This window comes from Vombatus ursinus, unplaced genomic scaffold, assembly GCF_900497805.2.
Source record: "Vombatus ursinus unplaced genomic scaffold, bare-nosed wombat genome assembly UNPS02014781.1, whole genome shotgun sequence".
NCBI classification, from domain to species: domain Eukaryota; kingdom Metazoa; phylum Chordata; class Mammalia; order Diprotodontia; family Vombatidae; genus Vombatus; species Vombatus ursinus.
Window position 1 is genome coordinate 8,306,057 of NW_020954559.1, and position 22,431 is coordinate 8,328,487.

Here is a 22,431-nt window from a genome sequence, read left to right on the forward strand (position 1 = left end):
ATCTATCTATCTATCTATCTATCTATCTATCTATCTATCTATCTATCTATCTATCTATCTATCTATAAATAAATACATTTTCCCCTCCAACTACCCTAATACTGACAAAGGTTTCATGAGTTACAAAAATCATCTTTCCATGTATAAATGTAAACAGTTCAACCTTAATAAATCCCCTATAATTTCTCTTTCCTGTTTGCCTCTTTATGCTTCTCTTGAGTCTTGTATTTGAAAGTTGAATTTTCTATTCAGCTCTGGTTTTTTCATCAAGACTGCTTGAACATCCTCTATTTCACTGAATGTCCATTTTCTCCCCTGAAGGATTATACTCAGTTTGACTGGGTATGGGTAGATGATTCTTGGTTGTAATCCCAACCCCTTTGACCTCTGGAATATTATATCCCAAGCCCTCTGATCCCTTAATGTAGAAACTGCTAAATCTTGTGTTATCCTGATTGTGTTTCCACAATACATGAATTGTTTCTTTCTGGCTATTTGCAATATTTTCACCTTGACCTGGGAACTCTGGAATTTGGCTATAATATTCCTAGGAGTTTTCCTTTGGGAATCTCAGGAGATGATCAGTGGATTCTTTCAATTTCTATTTTGCCCTCTAATTCAAAAATATCAGGGCAGTTTTCCTTGATAATTTCTTGAAAAATGATGTCTAGACTCTTTTTTGATCATGACTTTCAGATAATTTTTAAATTCTCTCTCTTGGATCTATTTTCCAATGAGATATTTCACATTGTCTTCTATTTTTTCATTCTTTTGGTTTTGTTTTACAATTTCTTGATTTCTCATAAAGTCATTAGCTTCCATTTACTCCATTCTAATTTTTAAGGATTTTCTTCAGTGAGCTTTTGGACTTCCTTTTCCATTTGACCAATTCTCTTTTTTAAGACATTCTTCTGCTCATTGGCTTTTTGGACCTCTTTTGTCGTTTGGGTTAATCTATTTTTTAAGGTGTTATTTTCTTCAACTTTTTGGGGGTCTCCTTTAGCAATCTGTTGACTTGTTTTCATGATTTTCTTGCATCACTCTCATTTCTCTTCCCAGTTTTTCCTCTACTTCTCTTACTTGCATTTTAAAATCTTTTTTGAGCTCTTTCATGGCCTGGGACTGATTCATATTTTTCTTGGAGGCTTTGGATGTAGGAGCTTTGACTTTGTTATCTTGTTCTGGTTGTATGTTTTGATTTTTTTGTCAAAAGTAAGATTCTATGGTCTGACATTTTTTGTGCTGTTTGCTCATTTCCCCAACCAATTACTTGAGTTTTAAACTCTTTGTTAAGGTAGCAATCTGCTTCCCGTGTGGAGAATGCAATGTCCCAACCTTTGGGGGTTTTGTACAGCTGTACTTCTAGGGACCTATAAATTTTCAGTTCTTCCAAGGTGGTATGATCAAGAGTGAGGTCCTTTCCTGGCCTGTGCTCTGGTCTATGAGTGACCACAAGCACTCTTTTCTGCCTTGGAACTGTGAGGAGGATTCCTTCTCCACCGTCACTACAAGCTCCACCACGCCAGCACTCCTCCTTGCCCCAGGATCACCACCCAGAACTGTGACCCAGATCCAAGCATGGGCAAAGCAAGAGACTCCTGCCTCAGCACCAGCAGAGAGATCACTGCAATCTGCCTTTAATCAGCCACTTGATCCCCCCTCCATCTGTGGGCCAAGAGCTCTGGAGCTCCAGAAACAGCTGCCATCCTGGGGCTGCACTGACCCTGGGGCCAGACCAAACTCCTCTATTACCATGGTCCAATAAACCTTTCCTACTGACCTTCTAAGTTGTCTTTGGTGTTTGTGGGTTGAGAAGTCTGGAAACCACCACAGCTCCCCTTGATTCAATCCCCTGAGGACTGCTCTAGTCCCTGAGGCCTGGTCTTTGCCTGGATGGCGCACACTGAACTGTGTTCATCTCCCAGTCTGGCAAAACAGACCTTTCTGATCTACCAGCTAGTTTGCTTGGGATGGAAATTTGTTTCACTCTGTCTTTTTGTGCTGCTCTATAATTTGTTTAGAGCCATTTTTTACAGGTATTTGGAGGGGTTTGGGGGAGAGCTCAAGCACGTCACTGCTTTTACTCTCCCATCTTGGCTCTTCCCTCACCCCCCCCCCATTTGGGTTTTCTTTACAGAGATACTGGAGTGGTTTGTCATTTACTTCTTTTGTGAATTAGTTAAACAGAGGTTAAGTGACTTACCCAGGGTCACATAGCTAGTGAGTTTCTGAGGCTGAATTTGAACTCAGGTCTTCCTGACTCCAGGCCTAGCTCTATCTACTAAGCCACTAACTTAGCTCTATCCACTAAGACCTAGTTGCCTATCAATTTAATATATTCATTTAATTTTTATCCTATGTATTTTATGAATTAAAAAATATTTTGAGAAGGAACTTACAGGCTTCACTAGACAGACAAGGGTTTAAACACAAGTTACAAGGAGGTTAAGAAACTCTATACTTACTAATCACTTTTCAAGATATTTGAAAAATGAAAATATTCTGAATAATTTGAAAAGCCATAGATGCCCTTATTACTTTAATAGGGCTGAAGACATCAAGAGGCTATTAGTAACACCTAATCCATATTCTTGTTTTATTTAACACCTCTAGTTGCATAATTTAATAGATACTGAATTGCAATAGAAACTGAAGAACTCTTTCAGTGATTCTAACTTCATCCATGCAAAAAAAAATTCACCTTTAAAAATTAATATCAATATGCAGGTGATACTAAATGACTATACATTGTAAAGTATCATGATCTCCAAATAAAAATGCAGGTAATCCAAAAGACACTAGATATGTATAGTGTAACTAAAGTCATCTGGAGCAAATTCCCAATGATAATTAGCTTGCAATATGTTATTTAAAAATATGTTATCCAGTAAATATATGAAAAACAACAACAAAAAGAATATGCCAATCATACTATAAGAGTGGAGGTGACATAGGGTCAACTGTAGTATTGCATTGGTACCCAAAGAATGTTACAAGACTCTGAGGAAGGTCTCCATTATATTGAGTAGATATGTCTTATGGAGGATAAATGGTAAGAAATGGACAAGAATCATGTAGGACATGAAGGTCTGAGTTGTGATCTCTACTGGTGCATAAACTAACCATATTAATTAGTCACATATCCTTTAAAATATGAAAGTAAGCAGTGCAAGTCATTAAAAATTTTGAACAGATGAATGTGGTAAAATAGTATTTTAGGAATCATATTCTGGTAATAGAGCAGAAGGATATTTTTTGTGGGGGGGATAAATTGAAGGCAAGAAAATCAATGAGGAGTCATGAGATGAGTGCATACAATTAGATGATCATGGTAGAAATGTATAAAAAAGGACTTTTTCAAAAATCCTCATGCAAGAATAGCTGTTGAAATGTGTTAATTGCCAGAATATAAAGAATGAGGATTAAAAACATTTGGAAAGGGTTACAAGAACATTTAGAGTCCAAATGACTGCCAAAATGATGGTACTATCAAGAGAAATAACCCTTTCTGAGTGAAGGTGGGGGGAGGTGATGAATTCCATTTTAGAATTGTGTGATATGTTGTACTAAACCTCTAAAGTCTCTTCCAACTCAAATAACTTTAGAATTCCAAAACAATGTAGTTGTCTGTGAGCTTAATAAGAATATAATACCACAACGTACTCTTCCTTTTGGTATCTTGCACATTGCAAACCATTACAATGCCTTGAGTATAATTGACACTTAACAAATACTGATTAAATTGAATGTTGACTTTGAAATAATATTGGGGCATCCAACTGGGAATGTTCCATAGTTGTTTAAAGGTACTTCAGAAATAAGTCATGAATTCTGTACACCTTCAGTCAAAATTTCAGGTCTTGGACTCCATGACTTTTTTCTAGGATTAAAAAAAAGATCCAGTTTATATTAATACTATACAAAACACACAGTAATGCTCAACAATTATGTTAGAAGGGATAATTCTACTTTGTTTATGACAATCTAAAGATTTTATACAGTTAGAAGGAAGGTAGGGATTATCCAGATTTTGAAAGTAATTTATACTGATATATTTGTCCTTCAGCAGAATGGGGAAAAAGATTTATGTAGACATCTAAATTTTACAAATAAAACAGGATTCACTTTTGTGAGTTCATTCAAATGAACATTTATTTAATATGCTATATTTTATAAATTTGCAAAAGTAAATTTTTCTCTACACAACCTTAGTAATCCAACATCTAGGTGATTTTTGTCAAAGCAAATGGTGACATCTACCCATTCTCAGTTATGCTCATAAGGATACAGCACTTACATGATTTGAAATTCAACAAATAGGAAATTTTTTAGTCTCCTATTCTGATTTCACTGATAAACAGTATTCAGTGGGGAGACAGTGATATTCAACATCAGCTCATATTTTCATATATAATTATGATGGCTAAACTCAGAAAATATTAATACCTAAAGAAATGGAGAACTTTTAATGTCATAATAAAGCATGGCAAACAATTGTGTTGTCAATTCTGTGATAATTCCATATTAATCTTTCTTTTTTCATAGATGTAGAGATGTCATTTAAGTATAAAACATCTTTAGTGTCTCCCATTACTATTAAGCAAAAATTTTAACTCTTTTGACTAACATTCAAAATCTTTCACAGTCTGGCATTACAGTACCTTTCCAGCCTTATTGCATATTATTCCCCTCCATCTATTCCAGCCAAAATGGACTACACTCCAGCCTCTAAACATATCTTTTCTTCTTTCACTTACATGCATTTTACTTGTATTGTTCCTTATGCTAGCAATACCTTCCCTTTGCCTTACCTGTTGCATTCCTATATATCCTTTAAAGTGCATCTCAAATCCCACCTTCTCAGATATTCTTCCTATTGCGTTGGTCAGTAATGACCTTTTACCTCAGATATCACATGATTTTGGCTATCTCTAATGGTCTTATCATGTAATATTATAGATGATTACTGAGTTTGTGTCATCCTCATATAAAAATGTAAATTTCATGAAGAGAGAGACTATGATTTTGGCTAAATTTTGTATTTTCCCCAGAACCTTGCAGTGTTGTACACAAAATTCATCCTTAAATTTTTTGTTGAATTAATGAATGAATTCTAATATTTTTTTTAGTTGAGGTTTTTTATCTACTCATTACTGCCTATCAGTTAATGATACTGTGCTTGAATTCCAAACATATGTGAGAATTTCACACATCTTGCATTTCCCAGCAGGGACTTAAGCTTAGTCAATATTTTCATATAATGACAGTTGGCAATGAGTACAAAGTGCCTTAATTAAGCCAACAAGTTATTATCCTTTACAACAGAAGTGTAAACAGGATGCTGATTCATAAATTTGCTAATTGTTCTTCCTTGATGCCAAACTGGTTCAGTTCACGTTTAGTTATAAAATACATACATCTATGAAATCAGAGGGAGTAAACCAAAACATGTAGTTCACTTTATGTGGTTTTATAACTACAATAACTAACATTGAGACAGGGTTTCATAGTAACAAAGATTTCCATAAATCATTTCTTTGATCTTTACAACAATCCATGAGGTAGCTAATAATTTGTATATGAGAGTTCAGTGATGCCATTCAGTGGTAAAGACGACACTTGAACCTATAGTGTCTAATTCCAGATCTGAAAAATTTTCTGTTGCAGCATGCTGCTTCTTACTATACATTTTCTTAAACTTGGCTCAACATAGTATATGCCAGCCAATGAAAATTAGCATTCCCTGTTCCCCATTTTAAGCATCAACCATATTTTTATTCCTTTGGCATTCAATTTTCATGTATTACTTGTTGCCTGTGTTTTCAAATTAATGCTCCTAAATAAAGACCAAAATGCAAATAAATTAGAATATCAATCCTGACGTATATGTAGCTAGCTAGTTTTCCATCAGAAAGCTTCCTAAATTATATGGGTCAAAAAGATCATTATTGTGTTTAAGAATCTTGAATGACTTTAGCACTATGCTATTATTCCAAGAAAATACTAATTTTATTCCTAAGCACCAAATGTGTAGCATATGTTTGTGTGTATAGTATATCTACATGTGCAAGAAAATCAGTTAAATGTCAGAATAAACTTGCTAATATATTAAAAGGAAATATCACCCTTTAATCTTCAGATAAAGCCGTATATATTGAAACCCTTTTTGCTCAATGCCTATGAGAAAAGTAACCTCTAATTGGTGAACAAAAATAGAGGAGTACAGTTAGGTTAAAGAAGAAACATCTCAAATGTATAAATATATCTACCTGCATTAGTTTCATGTTACTGCTCAAAGGCAGGAGGTCAAACTGACCTCAATAAATGTCTGATGAAAGACCAAATTGGTACAGGAATAGAATAATTTTATTTAAATCATGTCCTTAAAGAGGCCTCTTGTTTAGACTTAAAAACAAATGAACATCTGTTCTCCTCAGTTTAGCAAAACAAGCTGTTCTTGTACCTGATCAATCCAAGCCCCTGGTTTAGCAAGTGAATTGTGCAATGCACGGTAAATAAAGAAGTAATACACATCATTCCAAATGCAAAGTACTGAACGTGCTTAGCTTCCTCCTGCGTGTAAGTGGATCAGAGAAAAGTGTGATTGGCTTCATTGCCCACAACCATTATTTCAGCCCCATCACATAGCCAGTCCCATGTGAGGGAATAGTTCTAAATGTTCTTTGTGGTAGACAGCACTAGACTGACTTTGAGCAGAGCTGGGATTATGTTTCTAGAACAACTAAAGAAGATGCCTGGAAGAAACACAGCTCATCGTTAAAACAAAATGCTATCAAGCGAGTGGAATTGCTTGGGGAGTGAGCTTACTGCAGATTTCCTGCTAAGACATTTCTAATTTAGTGTTTCATTTTAATCCATTTATTGAATAAATAGGATGTTGTTATATTGCACAATCAAAATGAAATGGTGATGCCAGTTTTAAATAAGGGAACTTCAGAGCATTGTCATGTAAATTCTTAGCAGATGCTGTGAATTCATTTTTATTTGCATAGCTGTATCGGCTAATCCCAAGAGCTGAAGTATAATTTAGCATTCTTTTTATTATTCAGCCACCATATTGTCTAGCATGAGGGAACTCCTGCTTAATTACATGAAATGCATGAATGAATACCATAGGATTAAGATAATATCTCCCAGCGATTTGCTTTTCTCCAGGGATTTGAATTCAGGTGCCTTGGAAATAGTGATTATAATGGAAGTGAAACCTGTATACACTGTGGTAATTCAAATCTGCCACATTAAACATTCCAAATTTCAACATATCACCTATGGTCAAAAGTCTCTGAATGATAATGAATATATATTAGCATTTTGGAACATATAGCTAAAGATAAACAGAGAGACAGATGACATAGAGATAAAAATTAGATCAAGAGACATGTATACATATGCATTTCTCCATATAATTTATGTATATATGTATATCTCTGTGTGTTTTCAGTAAAACTTACAAAATCAAAATTTTAGTGCTAGAAGGAATGTCATAGCTGCTAAATTCAACCACTTCATTTTACGTATAAGGAAAATGAGGTACTTAAAGAGTAAGTGCCCAAGTTCACAAAGCTAATCAGTGGCAAAGGCAGGATTGGAATGTAGGTCTCTTCACTCTTGAAATAATATGCCTTTGATTATAGCACATTGTTCCTTATATAACTTCTCCATCATTTTTAAGACCTTGTACAGCATGAGAGATAATAGGTATCACAATGAATGGTAACAACTGTGATGAAGCATTTTATTTATTTATTTATTTATTGTGAGGCTATTGGGGTAAAGTGACTTGCCCAGAGTCACACAGCTAGTGAGTGTTACGTGTGTGAGGTCAGATTTGAACTCAGGTCCTCCTGACTCCAGGGCTGGTACTCTATCCACTGCGCCACCTAGCTCCCCCAAGAATTTTATTTTTAAGGAGAAAAAGAGACACAGATCTTTACTGAAATGAGTCAGCCAACTAGCATTTAATAAATGTTAGTTGACTAGTAGACTGATGAGTTGTAGGAAGGTAAGTCACTATTTGCAATAAAAAGTAGGTGATTCAGGGCTAGAGCTCAGGAGAAAGACTGGATATTTAGATTTGGGAGTTATCTGGTCAAGGAATAAAATTTAATTCATAGAACTGGTGAAGTCCTTGATAGAAAAGAAGAGGAAGTCTTGGGGGGCAGTCAGAGGCTGGGGGTAGTACAAAGATGATGATCAAGAAAAAGAATCTGAGAAGCAGCAGAGGAGAAGCCAGGAGAGAGAAGTGTCATGAAAACCCAGGAAGAAGAGGGTACTATCTAGAGGGTGATCAACAGTTTAAAATTCTACAGAGAGGTCAAGAAGGATGAGAAATGAGAAAAGGTCACCAGATTTAGCAATTAAGAAACTACAGGATAATAATTTTAGAACTGAAAATCCTTTGAACTCATCTAGTTAAATCCTTTTATTTAACAGATGAGGAAATTGGGTCCCATAGAGGTTATATGACTTGCCCAAAGGCACAAGGGTAGGTAGTGACTGAGCTGGGATCTCCTGTAACATTGAAGAAAGAGGATGTGGGTGCCATTTTCCAAGTGTATGTCCAGGACCTGGAGGTGGCTAGGTGGCTTAGTGCGTAGAGCATTAAGGCCAGGAGTTAGGAAGACCTGAGTTCAAATTTGGCCTCAGACACTTACCCGTTGTGTGACTCTGGGCAAGTCATTTAATTTCTATTTGCCTTAATCTACTTGAGAAAGAAATGGCAAACCACTCTAGTATCTTTGCCAGAAAAACAAATGGAGGTCACAAAAGGTTGGATATGACTGAACAACTAAACAACAATAACAAAAAGTCAAGGCCCAGAGGAGACAGTTCTGCGTTTGATCTATCTCAGTTCAATTCAGCATGTAGTTTTTTCAGGGTCTACTATGCACACATGCTATGTTGGACTCCATAGGGGTACAAAAGATGAGTAATAGATCCTCTGCTTCCAAAAAATTTATATTCTAGTAAATAGGATAAGTATTTAAATAACTAAAAATAATGTAAATGCCAGAAGAGGAATACAAACAACAAAATATGGAGGTTCAGAAGAAGAAAATTATCAGATTCAGTTTGGAACATCAGGGAAGAATTAATAGAGAAACTCTGGAAATTTTCCTACAAGAAAAGACAAAAATTCAGTAAGTGGAAATATAGGTGGGAAGACAGTAGGGAAGGACAGTAGAAACAGTAAAACCATCAGCCCAGAAGAAAGAAAGGGTTGCACACTATTAGGAATTGAATAGGCTTGGTTAGTTGTTGAACAGAATACATATAGCAGCTAAGTAATCAGGAAACAAGTATTTGTTAAATGCCTAATATGTTTCATGCAGTGTGCTAAACAATGGGTGACGAAGCTTAAAATATAACTTGGAACCTTATTGTGAAGAATTTTGAATGCGAATCTGGAGAGTTTTGACTTTTCTTTGTAGAAAGGTAAAGGGGTCATTGAATGTTTTGAGCAGAGAAATATTGATTGGAATTATGCCTTAGGAAATTAACCTGGCAATATCATAAAGTATGGATTAGATTTGTAAGAGACCAGTGTTCTAGTACAGTTGATCTTGTAAATGGATAAGCCAAAAACGCAATCATTTAATCCCTGTTAGCATGTTCCTTTGATAGAGGAAAATTTCTATATGGACTTGAATTACCTCTAAGAACATCATTCATTTCTATAGATATAACATAACTATTAAAATGCTTCTAGAATCATCAGCATGATGGTATTACCAGCTCTGCCTCCCTACTGCCTTATTAAACATCTTGCCTTTTTTTAGTGACTACATGAACAGTTATTCCAACAATATTAAAGCTGGCAGTGACAATGAAGAAAAAGATAATGGTGAATGGGTGCATTATGGAAAGAAAAATATACCTGTGCTGAGTTTTAGTGGAACTAACAAGTAATGAAATGGTCCACAAACATTATGGAAAGTGATTTGATATGAGAAATTTCATTATTCATTACATACCTCGAAGACAGAAATATAGGTAATATATGCAAAATAGTAGATGCAAAAGTATTGTAGCAGTATTTGTTGTGGTAGCAATGAATGAGAAACAAAATCTGTGCCCGACAATTGCAGATTATCTCAACCCAATGTGGTCTATAAGTGTAATAGAATAATATTGTGCCATAAAAATGAGAAATGTGAAGAATGCATGGAAACCTAGATGGCCTTTATGAATTGATGCAGAGTGAAATGGGCAGATTCAGGAGAATAGTTTGTGCAGTAATGTAAAGGAAAACAACATTGAAAGATATCAGAACTCTGATCAATAACATGACTTTAGTGAACTGATCACAAAGCTCTATCTCCTTCAGCAAAGATGTGGTAGTATGTAAGTGCAGAATGAGTTACGCATTCTCACATATGGTCAAAACATTTCTTTTATGATTACTTTTCTTTGAAGAAGGTCTCTATTGAGGGGGTAAGAGTAGGCAGAGTCCTTGTGAAGTGACATTAGTGTTTTAAAAAAAGTTTCAATACAATATTTATTTAATGTAAATTGGCAGACAGACTGATAGATAGATAGACGGATGGATGGATGGATAATATCATGTCTTTCCAGAGGATATTAGCTTCCTTAGGGTACTACCTGTGTAAACTTGGTCAAGTTAATTAACCTTTCTGAGCTTCAGTTCCTCATCTGTAAAATGAATAGATTGAACTAGATGACCTTCAAAGTCACTTCCAATTCTGACTCGATGATTTATGGTAGAGTTAAGCATTCATTTTACCTAGCTTGCTTAGCACAGTGTCTGGCAGGTGATTAATAAATACTTATGGATTGATTTATATTTACATCTCTCATATAGGATTTTGCACATAGTAAGTGTTTGATAAGTGTGTTTTTTTTATCTAGAAAAATAAAAGATCATAGTATTCCTATGTAGATGAGGAAGAAATATGACTTTAACATCTGTCATTCTATAATGGCCATGTCATTGCATTAATCCTCTGATTATGATAGTCTCTTCTCCCAATATAAGCTAGATAATCATACCATCGCACATTTTGAACTGGAGAGGAACTTTCAGGCCATCTAATCCTATGCCCTTCTTTTATAAGGAAACAACTGAGACTGAAAGAGGTTAAGTGACTTGCCCAGGGTGACAGAATTAGGGTTAGAGGCAGGATTCAAACTTCCAATGCTATTGCCAAAAAGAATGGCAATTTTTCTTCATAAGTGGAGCAAGCCAGCAGCAAGTCCATGATTCCTGTATATTGGAAGCAGAACAGAATAATGCATTGAGCCCTCAACTTGCAAGCAGGAAGGCCTGGGCTCAAATCCCAACAATAACTTTGTACTAATCACAATTTCTCTAAGATTTGGTTTTCTCAGCTATAAAGCCATTATAATAGCACCTATCAATGTTGTTGTGAGGGTCAAATGTGATAATATAAAGCTTAAAGCATTATGTAAATAGAAACTATTGTTATATTTATACTAGAGTAGCATTTCTTTCCTATCTAGTTTTGCAATAGTTTACTATAGGCATATATTTCTAAAAATGAGCACAGTGTCTAAAGGTACTCTTGGGAAACTAAAACCAATTACAAAATATGACTAGCAAACTAAAGAATATAGGTTTAAAACACATATTCTGTCTCTATTTTCTGTTTTGATTTATTTTGAAGGTTGTGTCTGTGGAGGCAATTCTATATTGAGGATAGGCACGCACTTTGTAAAAAACAGTAGAAGGGAGAAAATTTGTACATTTTATGGACTAAATAGAATTTCTATGAGCCAAATGATTTTCAAACCTATAGGCTCTTCCTGGCTATAGCACTTTTTTTTTTCAAAGAAGAAGAAAAATCCCTTTATCTTTCTTTTTCTGTCTCTGTTTCACTCCTCACCCCTCCACCCACTTTAAATAGGTTTTATTTTCCTCTCAAGCCCAGTTTCTTTCCTTTTCCTTCATACTTTTCTCTGTTTTCATGATGCGTGTCAGCCCCGTTGCTAGGCAGCTGTTATGCTCAGCATACCACTCAGCCTTCAGAATGCTGGAAATTAGCCCTGAATAGCTAGAAAATCACCCACCTGCACCTGCACCATGTTTACCGTGAGAACATGATGTGAAGAGGAAACGAAACAGTACTGTGAAGCTAATAAAATGAATCTCTAGTTGAACTTAGCCAGGCAGCTACATTTATTGAATACACACAGCCATACTATGCCCAGAGGGGAGTTTTAAAAGGAAGTAGTTGGAAAGGGAGATAGAAATATCTTTATCCCTGTCTTGAACAAGCTTAAAATCGGAGATGTCCCATAGAAAAATGAAGGCATAGCATAAAAATGAAGGAACAGCAATGAAAACACAAATAAAATATAAATAAACATAATGTATACTTGTCACACAAAGAATTAATACTTTAGAACATATACTTCCCAAGAGGGGGAGTTTAGTAGAGTAATCGGGGCTGGTAGCATAAGAGCCTTTAAGAATGGGTTTTTTCTTTGAAAATGATGAGGAAAGCATTTGTATTTGGCAGTCTCCTTTCTGAGGAATTTGAACATTCAGGACATATGTTAGAAAGGAAGGATTTTATAAGATGATTTTATATTCTTCATGAAGATTTTCACCACTAACCTTGTTGGTCTTTTAAAATAATTCTTTATAAGACATTATATTTGACCTGAAAGTGTCTTGATGCCGTGAGAGCGGGGAGATATACTGCTATGTGAGACCATTTTCTCTTCTCTGGTCCTCCTAAGTGGCTAGGTAATAAGAGAAGGCCAGTATTATAATAAGTGGAAAGAATAATCTCCTGTCATTGAGAAAATTACTCCTGTTCTTTTCATCTCTCCTTTTTAGTTATTTTTTAAAGTTTTGTTGATGTGTTCTTTTTTATACATTGTATTTACCTATTACACCCATTCCCCAAGAGTTGCTTCTAACAGGAAAAAAAAATTAAGCAAAAACTAACATAGTGACCTAGTCTAAAAATGCATACAACATTCCATATCTGCAGCACCACCACCACACACAAAAAACCTATCTATTAAAAATGAATTAACATAAATCTTTTTTTCACTATCCCTCCCTCTGTCTTTGCTCATTGGGGGAGAAAAGGAAAGAGAAAAGAACAACAAATTACCTATAACAAATATGTATAGTTAAGCAGAACAAACTTCCTCATTGACTTTGTGTGTGTGTGTGTGTGTGTGTGTGTGTGTGTGTGATTCTACATAGTAAATCTGTCATCTCTGTCAGGATGTGGATGGTATGTTTTACCACTAATGATTTGGAATCATGGATGTATATTTCATTAATTCTAGTCTTTAACCACTTTCAAAACTGTTTATATTTACAGGGCCTTATATGTTGTTCTCCTGGTTCTGTTCATTGCATTTTTCATCTGCTAATGTCTTCACTTTTTTTATAATATTGAAGTTAGAGTATAAAATCCTCTTTTTGTTTTGCTTATTTCACTCAATATAAGTTCATAAGAGTATTTCTATGTCCCTTTCAAGTTCCCAGTTTCCTCATTCCTTATAGCACAAAAATATCCCATCACATTTATATATCATCATTTACTCTTCTTCTACATTCTAATGTTCATTCTTTAATCATCATTTTGATATTCTCTAGGCTATGCCCAGCTTTATCTCATCTTCTTGAAAATGAAGAAAAGCAACATAAACATGGTCCAATTCATGATATAATTTCACATACTAATTCCAAAATATAGCACATCCAAATGTCGAGTTAGTTGCTTCACGAACTACCTTATTCCTGATATTTAACTTGTGGCTTATTTCTTTTCTTCTACCATTACCCATTTTTTGGTTTCACATCATCTTTACTTCAGAATATATTTCTTTGCCCTCTCTCACCTAGCAAGGCATTCCCTTGTAACAGTAACTATACAATAAAATAAAATAAAATAAGATAAAATAAAATAAAATAAAATAAAATGACAGAAAAAAGTGTTCTAGCTAAACTGACCAAACCCATGACCCACGTCTAACAGTAAAATGCAATGTGCTATAGCCAGTAAGGCTCAACTCTGAAAAGAAGGAAGCAAATTTTTTTCTGAATCATCCATGGAGCTAAGCTTCTTGGTCATAAAATTACATAGTATCTGACACTGGTTTCTTTTATTTGTCAGAGTTAGTCAGGATTCTATTCCTTTCTGCCAAGGGATTGGTTTCATTGCATGTCATCATGTGCAATCTCATAGAACATGTCAGCTGTTCAACTCATTTGTAAATATACTAAATTATATTGCATATATGTTGTTTCTTATGGATCCTGCTTGGTATACTATCATTTGAGAATTTGTCTGTATTTCTTCCATAATCACTCTCACCATGTTAATTTATCAGCTCATTTGACAATAATAAACAGTTTAAAGGCAATGTGCAATAGATAGGGTGTTGGACTTCGAATAAGCAAAGCTTGGGTTCAAATTCTGCCTCATATATTTATTGTATGTGACCCAGGGAAGTCACTTAACCTCTAAGGGAATGGCCTCTGAGTTGTCTTTTAGATACGAACTTATTATCTCCAATTCTGTGATCCCAAGATGTAATCATAGTCCCAAAGACAGGCTCATGTCCCAATAAGTGTATCAGTTTGATTAGCCCTCTGCAGAGAAAAGAATGATCTTTTCAAACAGTGGGCCAGTGAATTTTTCTTTGATTCCAAGCAGATTTCTAGAATATGTTGTTAAAGGATGGCTAAACATCTGAAAGAGGAAGGAATGATGATAAAGGCCAGAATGGCTTCATCAAGAACAGATCATGTTCCACTCTAAATTCCTTTTCTTTTTGACATGGTTACAGGACTAGTAGATCAGTGGAATGTTTCCCTAGATTTTGTAAAAGCATTTGAGTCTCTCTTGATATTCTTACCACCTGTTCAACTTTCACCAAAGGTTCTTTCCAGCTCTAAATATATGATTTGAGTTTATCATTTAAGTTCTATTTTTTGTTGATGGTAATGATTTTAAATGAGTACTAGCTTCTTAAATTTTAGTAGACAAAGTGCTGGGGTGTCTTTCCTTTTCTAGTATTTCTGTTTTATCTCCCACAGTTAGTGCTACACTTTGTAATCAAAGATGTTGCTGCGCTGCTAGTGAGTTTTGTCCATAAGTATATGGATACTTGAAGAGTCCTATGCATAATTAGTAGTCCCTTTTTTCAACACATTTTAAGTTTTTGGGTTGTTTTTTTTTCTTTGAGACTTCATACCCATGAAATGCTAAACAAGTGACTATTTGTGATTTCCTCTTATGATCTCAGGTGGCTCTTTTGAAGTTCAAGTTCAAAAGAGTGATCCCCTTTCTGATTGGTTTACTTTGAGTCTTTGAACAAAAAGATCCAAAATCTTTGGTAGAATGTGGCATAAAGCACCAAATCTTCAAATTCCTTGCCTATAGATCAGAATCCATACTGCATCTCTTTGCTTTTTATTGCCTTATCTAGCTCAGCAATAAGGAGATGGATATATCATAAGGACTGGTATGTGATTTCAATAGTTTAAGGAAAGTGAGGAAATTTTAAGTTTAAGGTAAGGAGATTCTCTCTATCAGTGCAGGTTGACAACTTCTCTGAAACTTGTTGGTTAGAGCACTGAAAGGTTTAGTGAATTGGCCAGGATCACATAGACAGTATGTGTCAGAGGCAAGACTTGATTCCAACTCTTCAACAGCTCTGTATCCATTATGTCACACTATCTGTCATGGGATGAAAGTATATTTCATGAGGAAGAAAAGTCACTGACAATGGGTACAAGTTCTTTTGTGCTAATAATATCTCCCATTTCTAAATATTTATTTTTTTAGGCCTGACTAAATAAATACTCTTTAATTATTATGATCTTTTTAGTTTCTAATAGAAAATAATTAGAATGAGACAATCTTCAAGTATCAAAAGAACAATTAAAAATGAGGACATAAAACCTTTGGAGAAAGATTTCATCTCTACCTGGTAGGTTACCACTGTGTTTAGTTAGTGGAAATTCATCCATTATTTTTTTTTAACAAACTCAGAAATTAAGCTATCTATAGTCATATAAAAATGTTTTAAATCACTGTTGATTAGAGAAATGCAAATAAAACTGACTCTGAGGTTCCACATCACACTTATCAAATTGGCTAACATGACAAAATAGGACAATGATAAATGTTGGAGAGGATGTGGTAAAATTGGAACACTAATGCATTGTTGGTGGAGTTGTGAAATGATCTAACTATTTTGGAGAGCAATTTGGTACTATACCCAAAGGGCTATAAAATTGTGCATACCCTTTGATCCAGTAATACCACTTCTAGGTCTGTATCCCAAAGAGATCATAAAAATGGGTACAGGACCCACATGTACAAAAATATTTATAGCAGCTTTTTTTGTGGTGGCAAAGTATTGGAAATTGAGGGGCTGCCCATCAATTGGGGAATGGCTGAACAAGTTGTGGTATATGAATATAATGGAATACTATTGTGCTATAAGAAATGATGAGCGGGGGCAGCTAGGTGATGCAGTGGATAGAGCACCAGCCCTGGAGTCAGGAGAACCTGAGTTCAAATCTGGCCTCAGACACTTGACTTACTAGCTGTGTGACCCTGGGCAAGTCATTTAACCCCATTGCCTCACCAAAAAAACAAAACAAAACAAAACAAAAAATTAATGCTCAAAGACAGAATGAAACAATTTGGGGCAACTAGGTGGTGTAGTGGATAGAGCGGATAGAGTGGATAGAGCACCAGCCTTGGAGTCAGGCACACCTGAGTTCAAATCTGGTCTCAGACAAAGCAAACAAACAAAAAAATAAATGATGAGCAGGCAGACTTCAAAAACATTTGGAAAGATTTACATGACTGATGCAGAGTGAAATGAGCAGAACCAGGAGAACATTGTACACAGTAACAGCCACATTATGGGATGACTGACTTTGATAGACTTGACTTATCACAGCAAAGCAAGAATCTAAAACAACTCCAAAAGATTCATGATGGAAAATGCTATCCACACCCAGAGAAAGAAATATGGAATCTGAATGCAGATGGAAGCATACTATTTGCTCTCCTTTTCCTTTGTTGTTTTGTTTGATTGCTTCATTCTCGTGGTACCTCCCATTAGTTCCAATTGTTCTTTACATCATGACTAATGGGAAAATATGCTTAACATGCATGTGTATGTAGAGCCTATATCAGATTGTACACTGTCTGGGGGGAAGGAAGTAGAAAATTTAAAACTCAAAATGTTATGAAAGTTAATGTTGAAAACTAAAAATAAATAAGTTTAAAAAAACAAATAAACATTATTTTAGGATGAAACTAGACTTCATTCTTGATTAGATTTCATTCTTGATTCAAACTTCAACAAGTGTAAATTAGTTAGTCTTGGAAATGTCAACTCCTTTACTTAACATTGTTCTCCTTTGGCAAAATTTATCTGTCTGAGAAAGAGTTTCGTTTTTGTTTTGTTTTGTTTTTTGAGATTGTCACACAATTTGAGAGTGGAAAGGAACCTCAGTGGACATGTATTCCGATTAATGCACAAAGGAATTTTCAGTTTAAAATATCTGGCAATTGATAAGCCAGTCTCTACTGAAAGACCCCTGAAGAAAAGGAACCACCACTTTTGGAGGCAGCTTAACCCACTTTCGGACAACACTAATTGTTCAGATTTTTTTCCTGACACACATCAAGCCTAAATTGAACTCTTTGTAATTTCCACCCATAGCTTCTATAGTGGCAGTGGATTTTTCCAGCAATGTTGTCAGTATTGATTTTATTATTAGTTTTTGAGTGAGAGGAGAAGCAGGAATGGGGAAAGGTCAGGGAGGTGTCCATTTGTGTAGTGGCAAGACTGATGGCAAGATGCCCTCACTAGCTAGGTTGTAGTACCTTGGTAGACGTCAGGTTTGGATGAAGCATAGCCGAGGCATCTGGGGCAAGGTGGGTTTGGGGGAGGAGCATGGTGATTGATTACCTTCCAATCCAGATAACTTCATCTTGGAGGGAGTCCTAAACTAAATAGAGCCTGAGGAAAGAGGTAAGGGTCTTTGGATATCTGGATCCAAAGGATTGCTGTCCTGGATAGGGAGAATCTGTCAGCAAGACAGTCTCACTGGCTAGTTCCAAGTGGATAACAGAAAGGATGGAACATGATCACTGGATGACTTGCCCATTTGAACACAGCTAGTAAATAAACATCAGAGATGCTACTAAACTCTAGATCTCCTGACCCTCAATCCTATTCTCTTTCTACTATGGGTATTTAAAAAGTATTAAATTTTACATATATTGTGTCTTACTGTGATAAATTGTTGCCAGTACCTTTTGGGGACTTGAAAGGTTCTTGGGAGGCCTGCATGTCCCAAATATTGGCCAACATCTGCTCCCTACCTGATTCTGAGAAATTCCTGCTTTCCTCACCAACCAAAAAATGATTACATCCAAAGCGAGTAGGAGGTAGGACTCTGATTCAGGACAGTTAGGGAAAATATTATTTCCATAAAAGAACACTAGGTACTCCAGTCATCCCTAGATCATTTTAGCCCATTTAGTATGATTAAGTTGATGAGCTGGAATTTTTCATTCCCTTGCCTCTGGCATATCAGCTTCACTATGTATTGCTTACCCTTTTCTATTTTTATAAGCAGTCATACCCAGAGCTTGACACTTGAGTAAAGTCTATATAAAAAGAAGGGATCATGCTGGGATTGATGTGTTTATTTTGCTGACTAAATGATGGAGGCTTTCATTCCGGAGAAAAGAAAATATTTTTGCTTTTGTTTTTGGTCAAGTTAGGAACTTAAAGAGTTAAGAAAGAAAATAAGAAAGCATGCTCATCTAAAGAGCTGAATAGCATGGTTTTCTCCCATATGCATTATTTACTGTACTTGCAGCCTTTGCAATACTGCCCACCCACCCCCTCCACCCCCATTCAGTGAATCTCTTATGGATGGCATTTGCAAAATGAAGAGCCATACATCAGTCTTACATGACTGTCAATTGGTTTCTGCAATAATAGCAATTCTAGACTCTGAGTAAATGTGGTAAATAAGGGTGTGTAGTTGTTTGTTTTTTCTTCTCCTTGCCTAATTCCCCTAAGTGAATTGAAAGGCCTCATTTTAGGAGACACCCAATTAACTACAGCTCACATTAGAGAAAACTGTCAGCCATTCTGCAGAAAAGAGCAGAAATTTTATGTGATAATGATATGTGCTTCCCCTTAAGTTTTGGCAGAACTTCATTCTGGCTTACAGTGCAGTATAACATGATATTGATAAACAGTATAATATAGTAGCAGAAAGAAAGTTAATGCAAATGCTTTTGTTTTTTAATGCACTATTTGCTCACGTGCCAGGTGAAATGCCAAAAGGAGGGGGAGATGGAAGAAGAAAGGCTTAACAAAGAGCTATCAATTGGTTGGTGGAACACTGTGAAAGTCTCTTATTTCTCTATTGATAGGAATTTCAAACTTACATTAATTTCATCTGGAAAAGGTGAATATGAGGGCCATGGCAAAATAAATGATTCTAAACCTTCCATTCCAGTAAATTTAGAGGGATTCAGGCAAACAATGTGAGATGGACAGAAATCTTCTTCAGTTTTTAATCAACTCCAACAAGGAAAAGGAAAACACTGAGCAGAATCTTTGACCACATCCCTTCCAAATGAGCTTGGAAGACATAAGGATGTAACATGAAGTAGGGTTAAAAAGCCCTTTGTCTCTTCAAATGGAACTTCTGTCTTTCTTCACACCTTCATTTATATCAATATGACTGGCAGTTTAAAAGAAGAAAGGAGAGAAGTTTTCCAAAGTCTTTATATTTTCATGTTAAATGACTTCTGAATAACAATTGCTTCATAATAACCATCTAAAAAAATTCTACAGATCCAACAGAGCTTCAAGAAATGTTAGTCTTGTAATTTTACAAATTAAAAAGAGACTAAGAGATCTTCAGATTTATCTACTATTTTAGTATCCTAGGTTCATAGATATAGAGCTAGAAGAGATCTCAGAAGCCATCCGATCCTATCATTTCACAGATCAGGAAACTAAGGCTTGGCCAAGGTCAGACAAATGCCAAAGAGGAGATTTGGACCCAGGTCCTCTGACTCTGAAGGCAATTCCTTCTTCTTAGTTGAAATCTTTTTGTGTATATTAACAGGAAAAGAACAAAGAAATAAATAAAAATCCAGCAAATCTAAACTGCTAACCAGTTACATAGAGCTATTTACCTTCCAAATTCAATCATTGCTATTTGGTTTCTTTCTGTGTTAATCAGTCATTTTCCTGATTTTTTTTTTTTACAGGTATAAGGCTTTGGCTGATACATTGCTGGGAGAGGAGAAGAAGCTGTCGGCTGAGGAGAAATGTCAGCTTGTGCTTCAACAGTGTAAATTACAAGGCTGGCAGGTTTGTGACCTACAGGCAACTAAAATATGAGTTTAAGATTTTAAATAAGTGACCTGAGTTACTTCCGTTGTGGTAAGCCGCCACAGTATTATTAGCAAAAAGAGATCCTTTTGATGTGTTGGACATAAGCAGGACCTTAAATGTATTCCCTGGAAATGAATCAATCTGTTTGATTTACTGATTTTAGCTATGTAGTACACTGCTAACAGCAATCAGGTAGCTAGTAGAGGGAAATCAAAGGGCTCTCTTTTGTGTAAGAGGCTGAAGTTAGGAGAGTACAATTAAGCTTGCATGGTTCTCCTCTGCACTTTGCTGCTAAAAGCTTTTCAGCGTACCACAAAGTTAGCAGAAAGCCTAGAAGCAAAGGCTATGTAAATTAACTGATTTATTCACTCTGAATCTCACAAGTGTGCCATAGAATTGCGTCTAATTCTTATTAGTGATTTATCTAGACTTTGTACTCTGATTCTGTCTCGATTTGCACCTACCTCAGTCTGAGAAGGCCATTGACCTTTGACATCACTCTACGGTAAAAACTTTAAGTAAGGAAGAGTTTAGCTATGTTTTGTAATAGGTGGGCTTTGGAGTTACATGTAGTCTCCTAGTAATTGGAGAGGTATGGGATATGGAAATGAACTTCAAAAACTTTCTCCATAAGAAGATAAGATAGCTTTGATGAAGGGAGGAAAGAGGGAGAAATAGATAGTCAAAATGCCATCAATTAAAATATGAGTTTATTAAATCAGCTTTATGTATGTACAATGGAAAGAGTGATGGAATTAGAAGACAGAGAGTGAACTCCTACCAGTGATATTCATGACCTCTGTGACCTTGGGGAAGTAACTAAACTTCTCATGCCTGTAGCTTCCATGTCTGTAAAAATGAACAACCACACAATAGCACGTCTAGGGCTATATGCAATAGCACTTCTAGGGCTATATCCCAAAGAGATCATACTAAAGGGAAAAGGACCCACATATACAAAAATATTCATAGCAGATCTTTTTGTGGTGGCAAAGAATTGGAAATTAAGAGGATGCCCATCAATTGGAGAATAGCTGAACAAGTTGTGAATGTAATGGAATACTATTGTGCTATAAAAAATGATGAACAGGCTGACTTCAGAAAAACTTGGAAAGACTTGTGTGGTCTGATGCTGAGTGAAGTGAGCAGAACCAAGAGAACATTGTACACAGTAACAGCCAAGTTGTATGATGACTAATAGTGATAAACTTAATATCTAAGACATCTCCAGAGGCCTCGTGATAGAAAATGTTATCCATGTCCAAAGAAAGAACTATGGAAGTTGAAGTGCAATTTTTTTTCTCTTCTGTTGAGTTTTGGTTCCTCTTTGTGATGGTTCCTCCTATTGATTTTAGTTTTTACTTACGACATCACTAATGTGAAAATATGTTTAATAGGAATGTAAATGTATAGCCTATATCAGATTGTGTGCTGTCTTGGGGAGGGTGGTGGGGAGGAAGGGGGAGAAAAATTTTAAACTCAAAAGCATATAGAAGTGATTATTGATAAATAAAAATAAATTAATAAAAATAAAATAAAATTTAAAAAAAATGAACAACCAGACTCAGTGAACTCTGATTTCCCTTACAGCTCTAAATTTATAACTTCATTATAGTATCCACTATACTCAGAGGCAAAATAAACCTTAGCACTGCTAGTTTACTGATCTCTAAAATGGCCTTTATAGTAGCACCTACCTACCAGTTTGTTGCAAGGATCAAATGGAATATTGTATGTACTGTGTTTTGTTAACTCTAAAACTCTATAGAAATTTGAGCTATTTTAAGAATTACATTCTTCTTGTATAAATTTGTTATATTTCAGCAAGAAATGATCCTGAGACAAGTTGCTCTCCCACTACTGTTCTTTCATGCCTAGTGTTTGGGGAACTATTACATAAGTAGATAAAAACAATTTGTTTTTTGATTACTGAACACAAAACCAATAATTTAATTATCATTGTAGTTATTAAAACAATTAACATATTATTATTAATTATAGTTC

The 22,431-nt window shown here is 35.4% G+C and overlaps 1 protein-coding gene across 1 annotated transcript in view; it reads left to right on the forward strand.

The window, feature by feature from the left end:
* The window catches only part of LOC114046108 (unconventional myosin-XVI-like), a 682,808-nt gene that overhangs the window by 521,329 nt on the left and 139,048 nt on the right, over nucleotides 1-22,431 (forward strand). Inside the window, exon 28 of the mRNA XM_027866362.1 lies at nucleotides 20,301-20,403. Within this exon, the coding sequence (XP_027722163.1) occupies nucleotides 20,301-20,403 (103 nt within the window). The remainder of the gene's footprint in view (nucleotides 1-20,300; nucleotides 20,404-22,431) is intronic.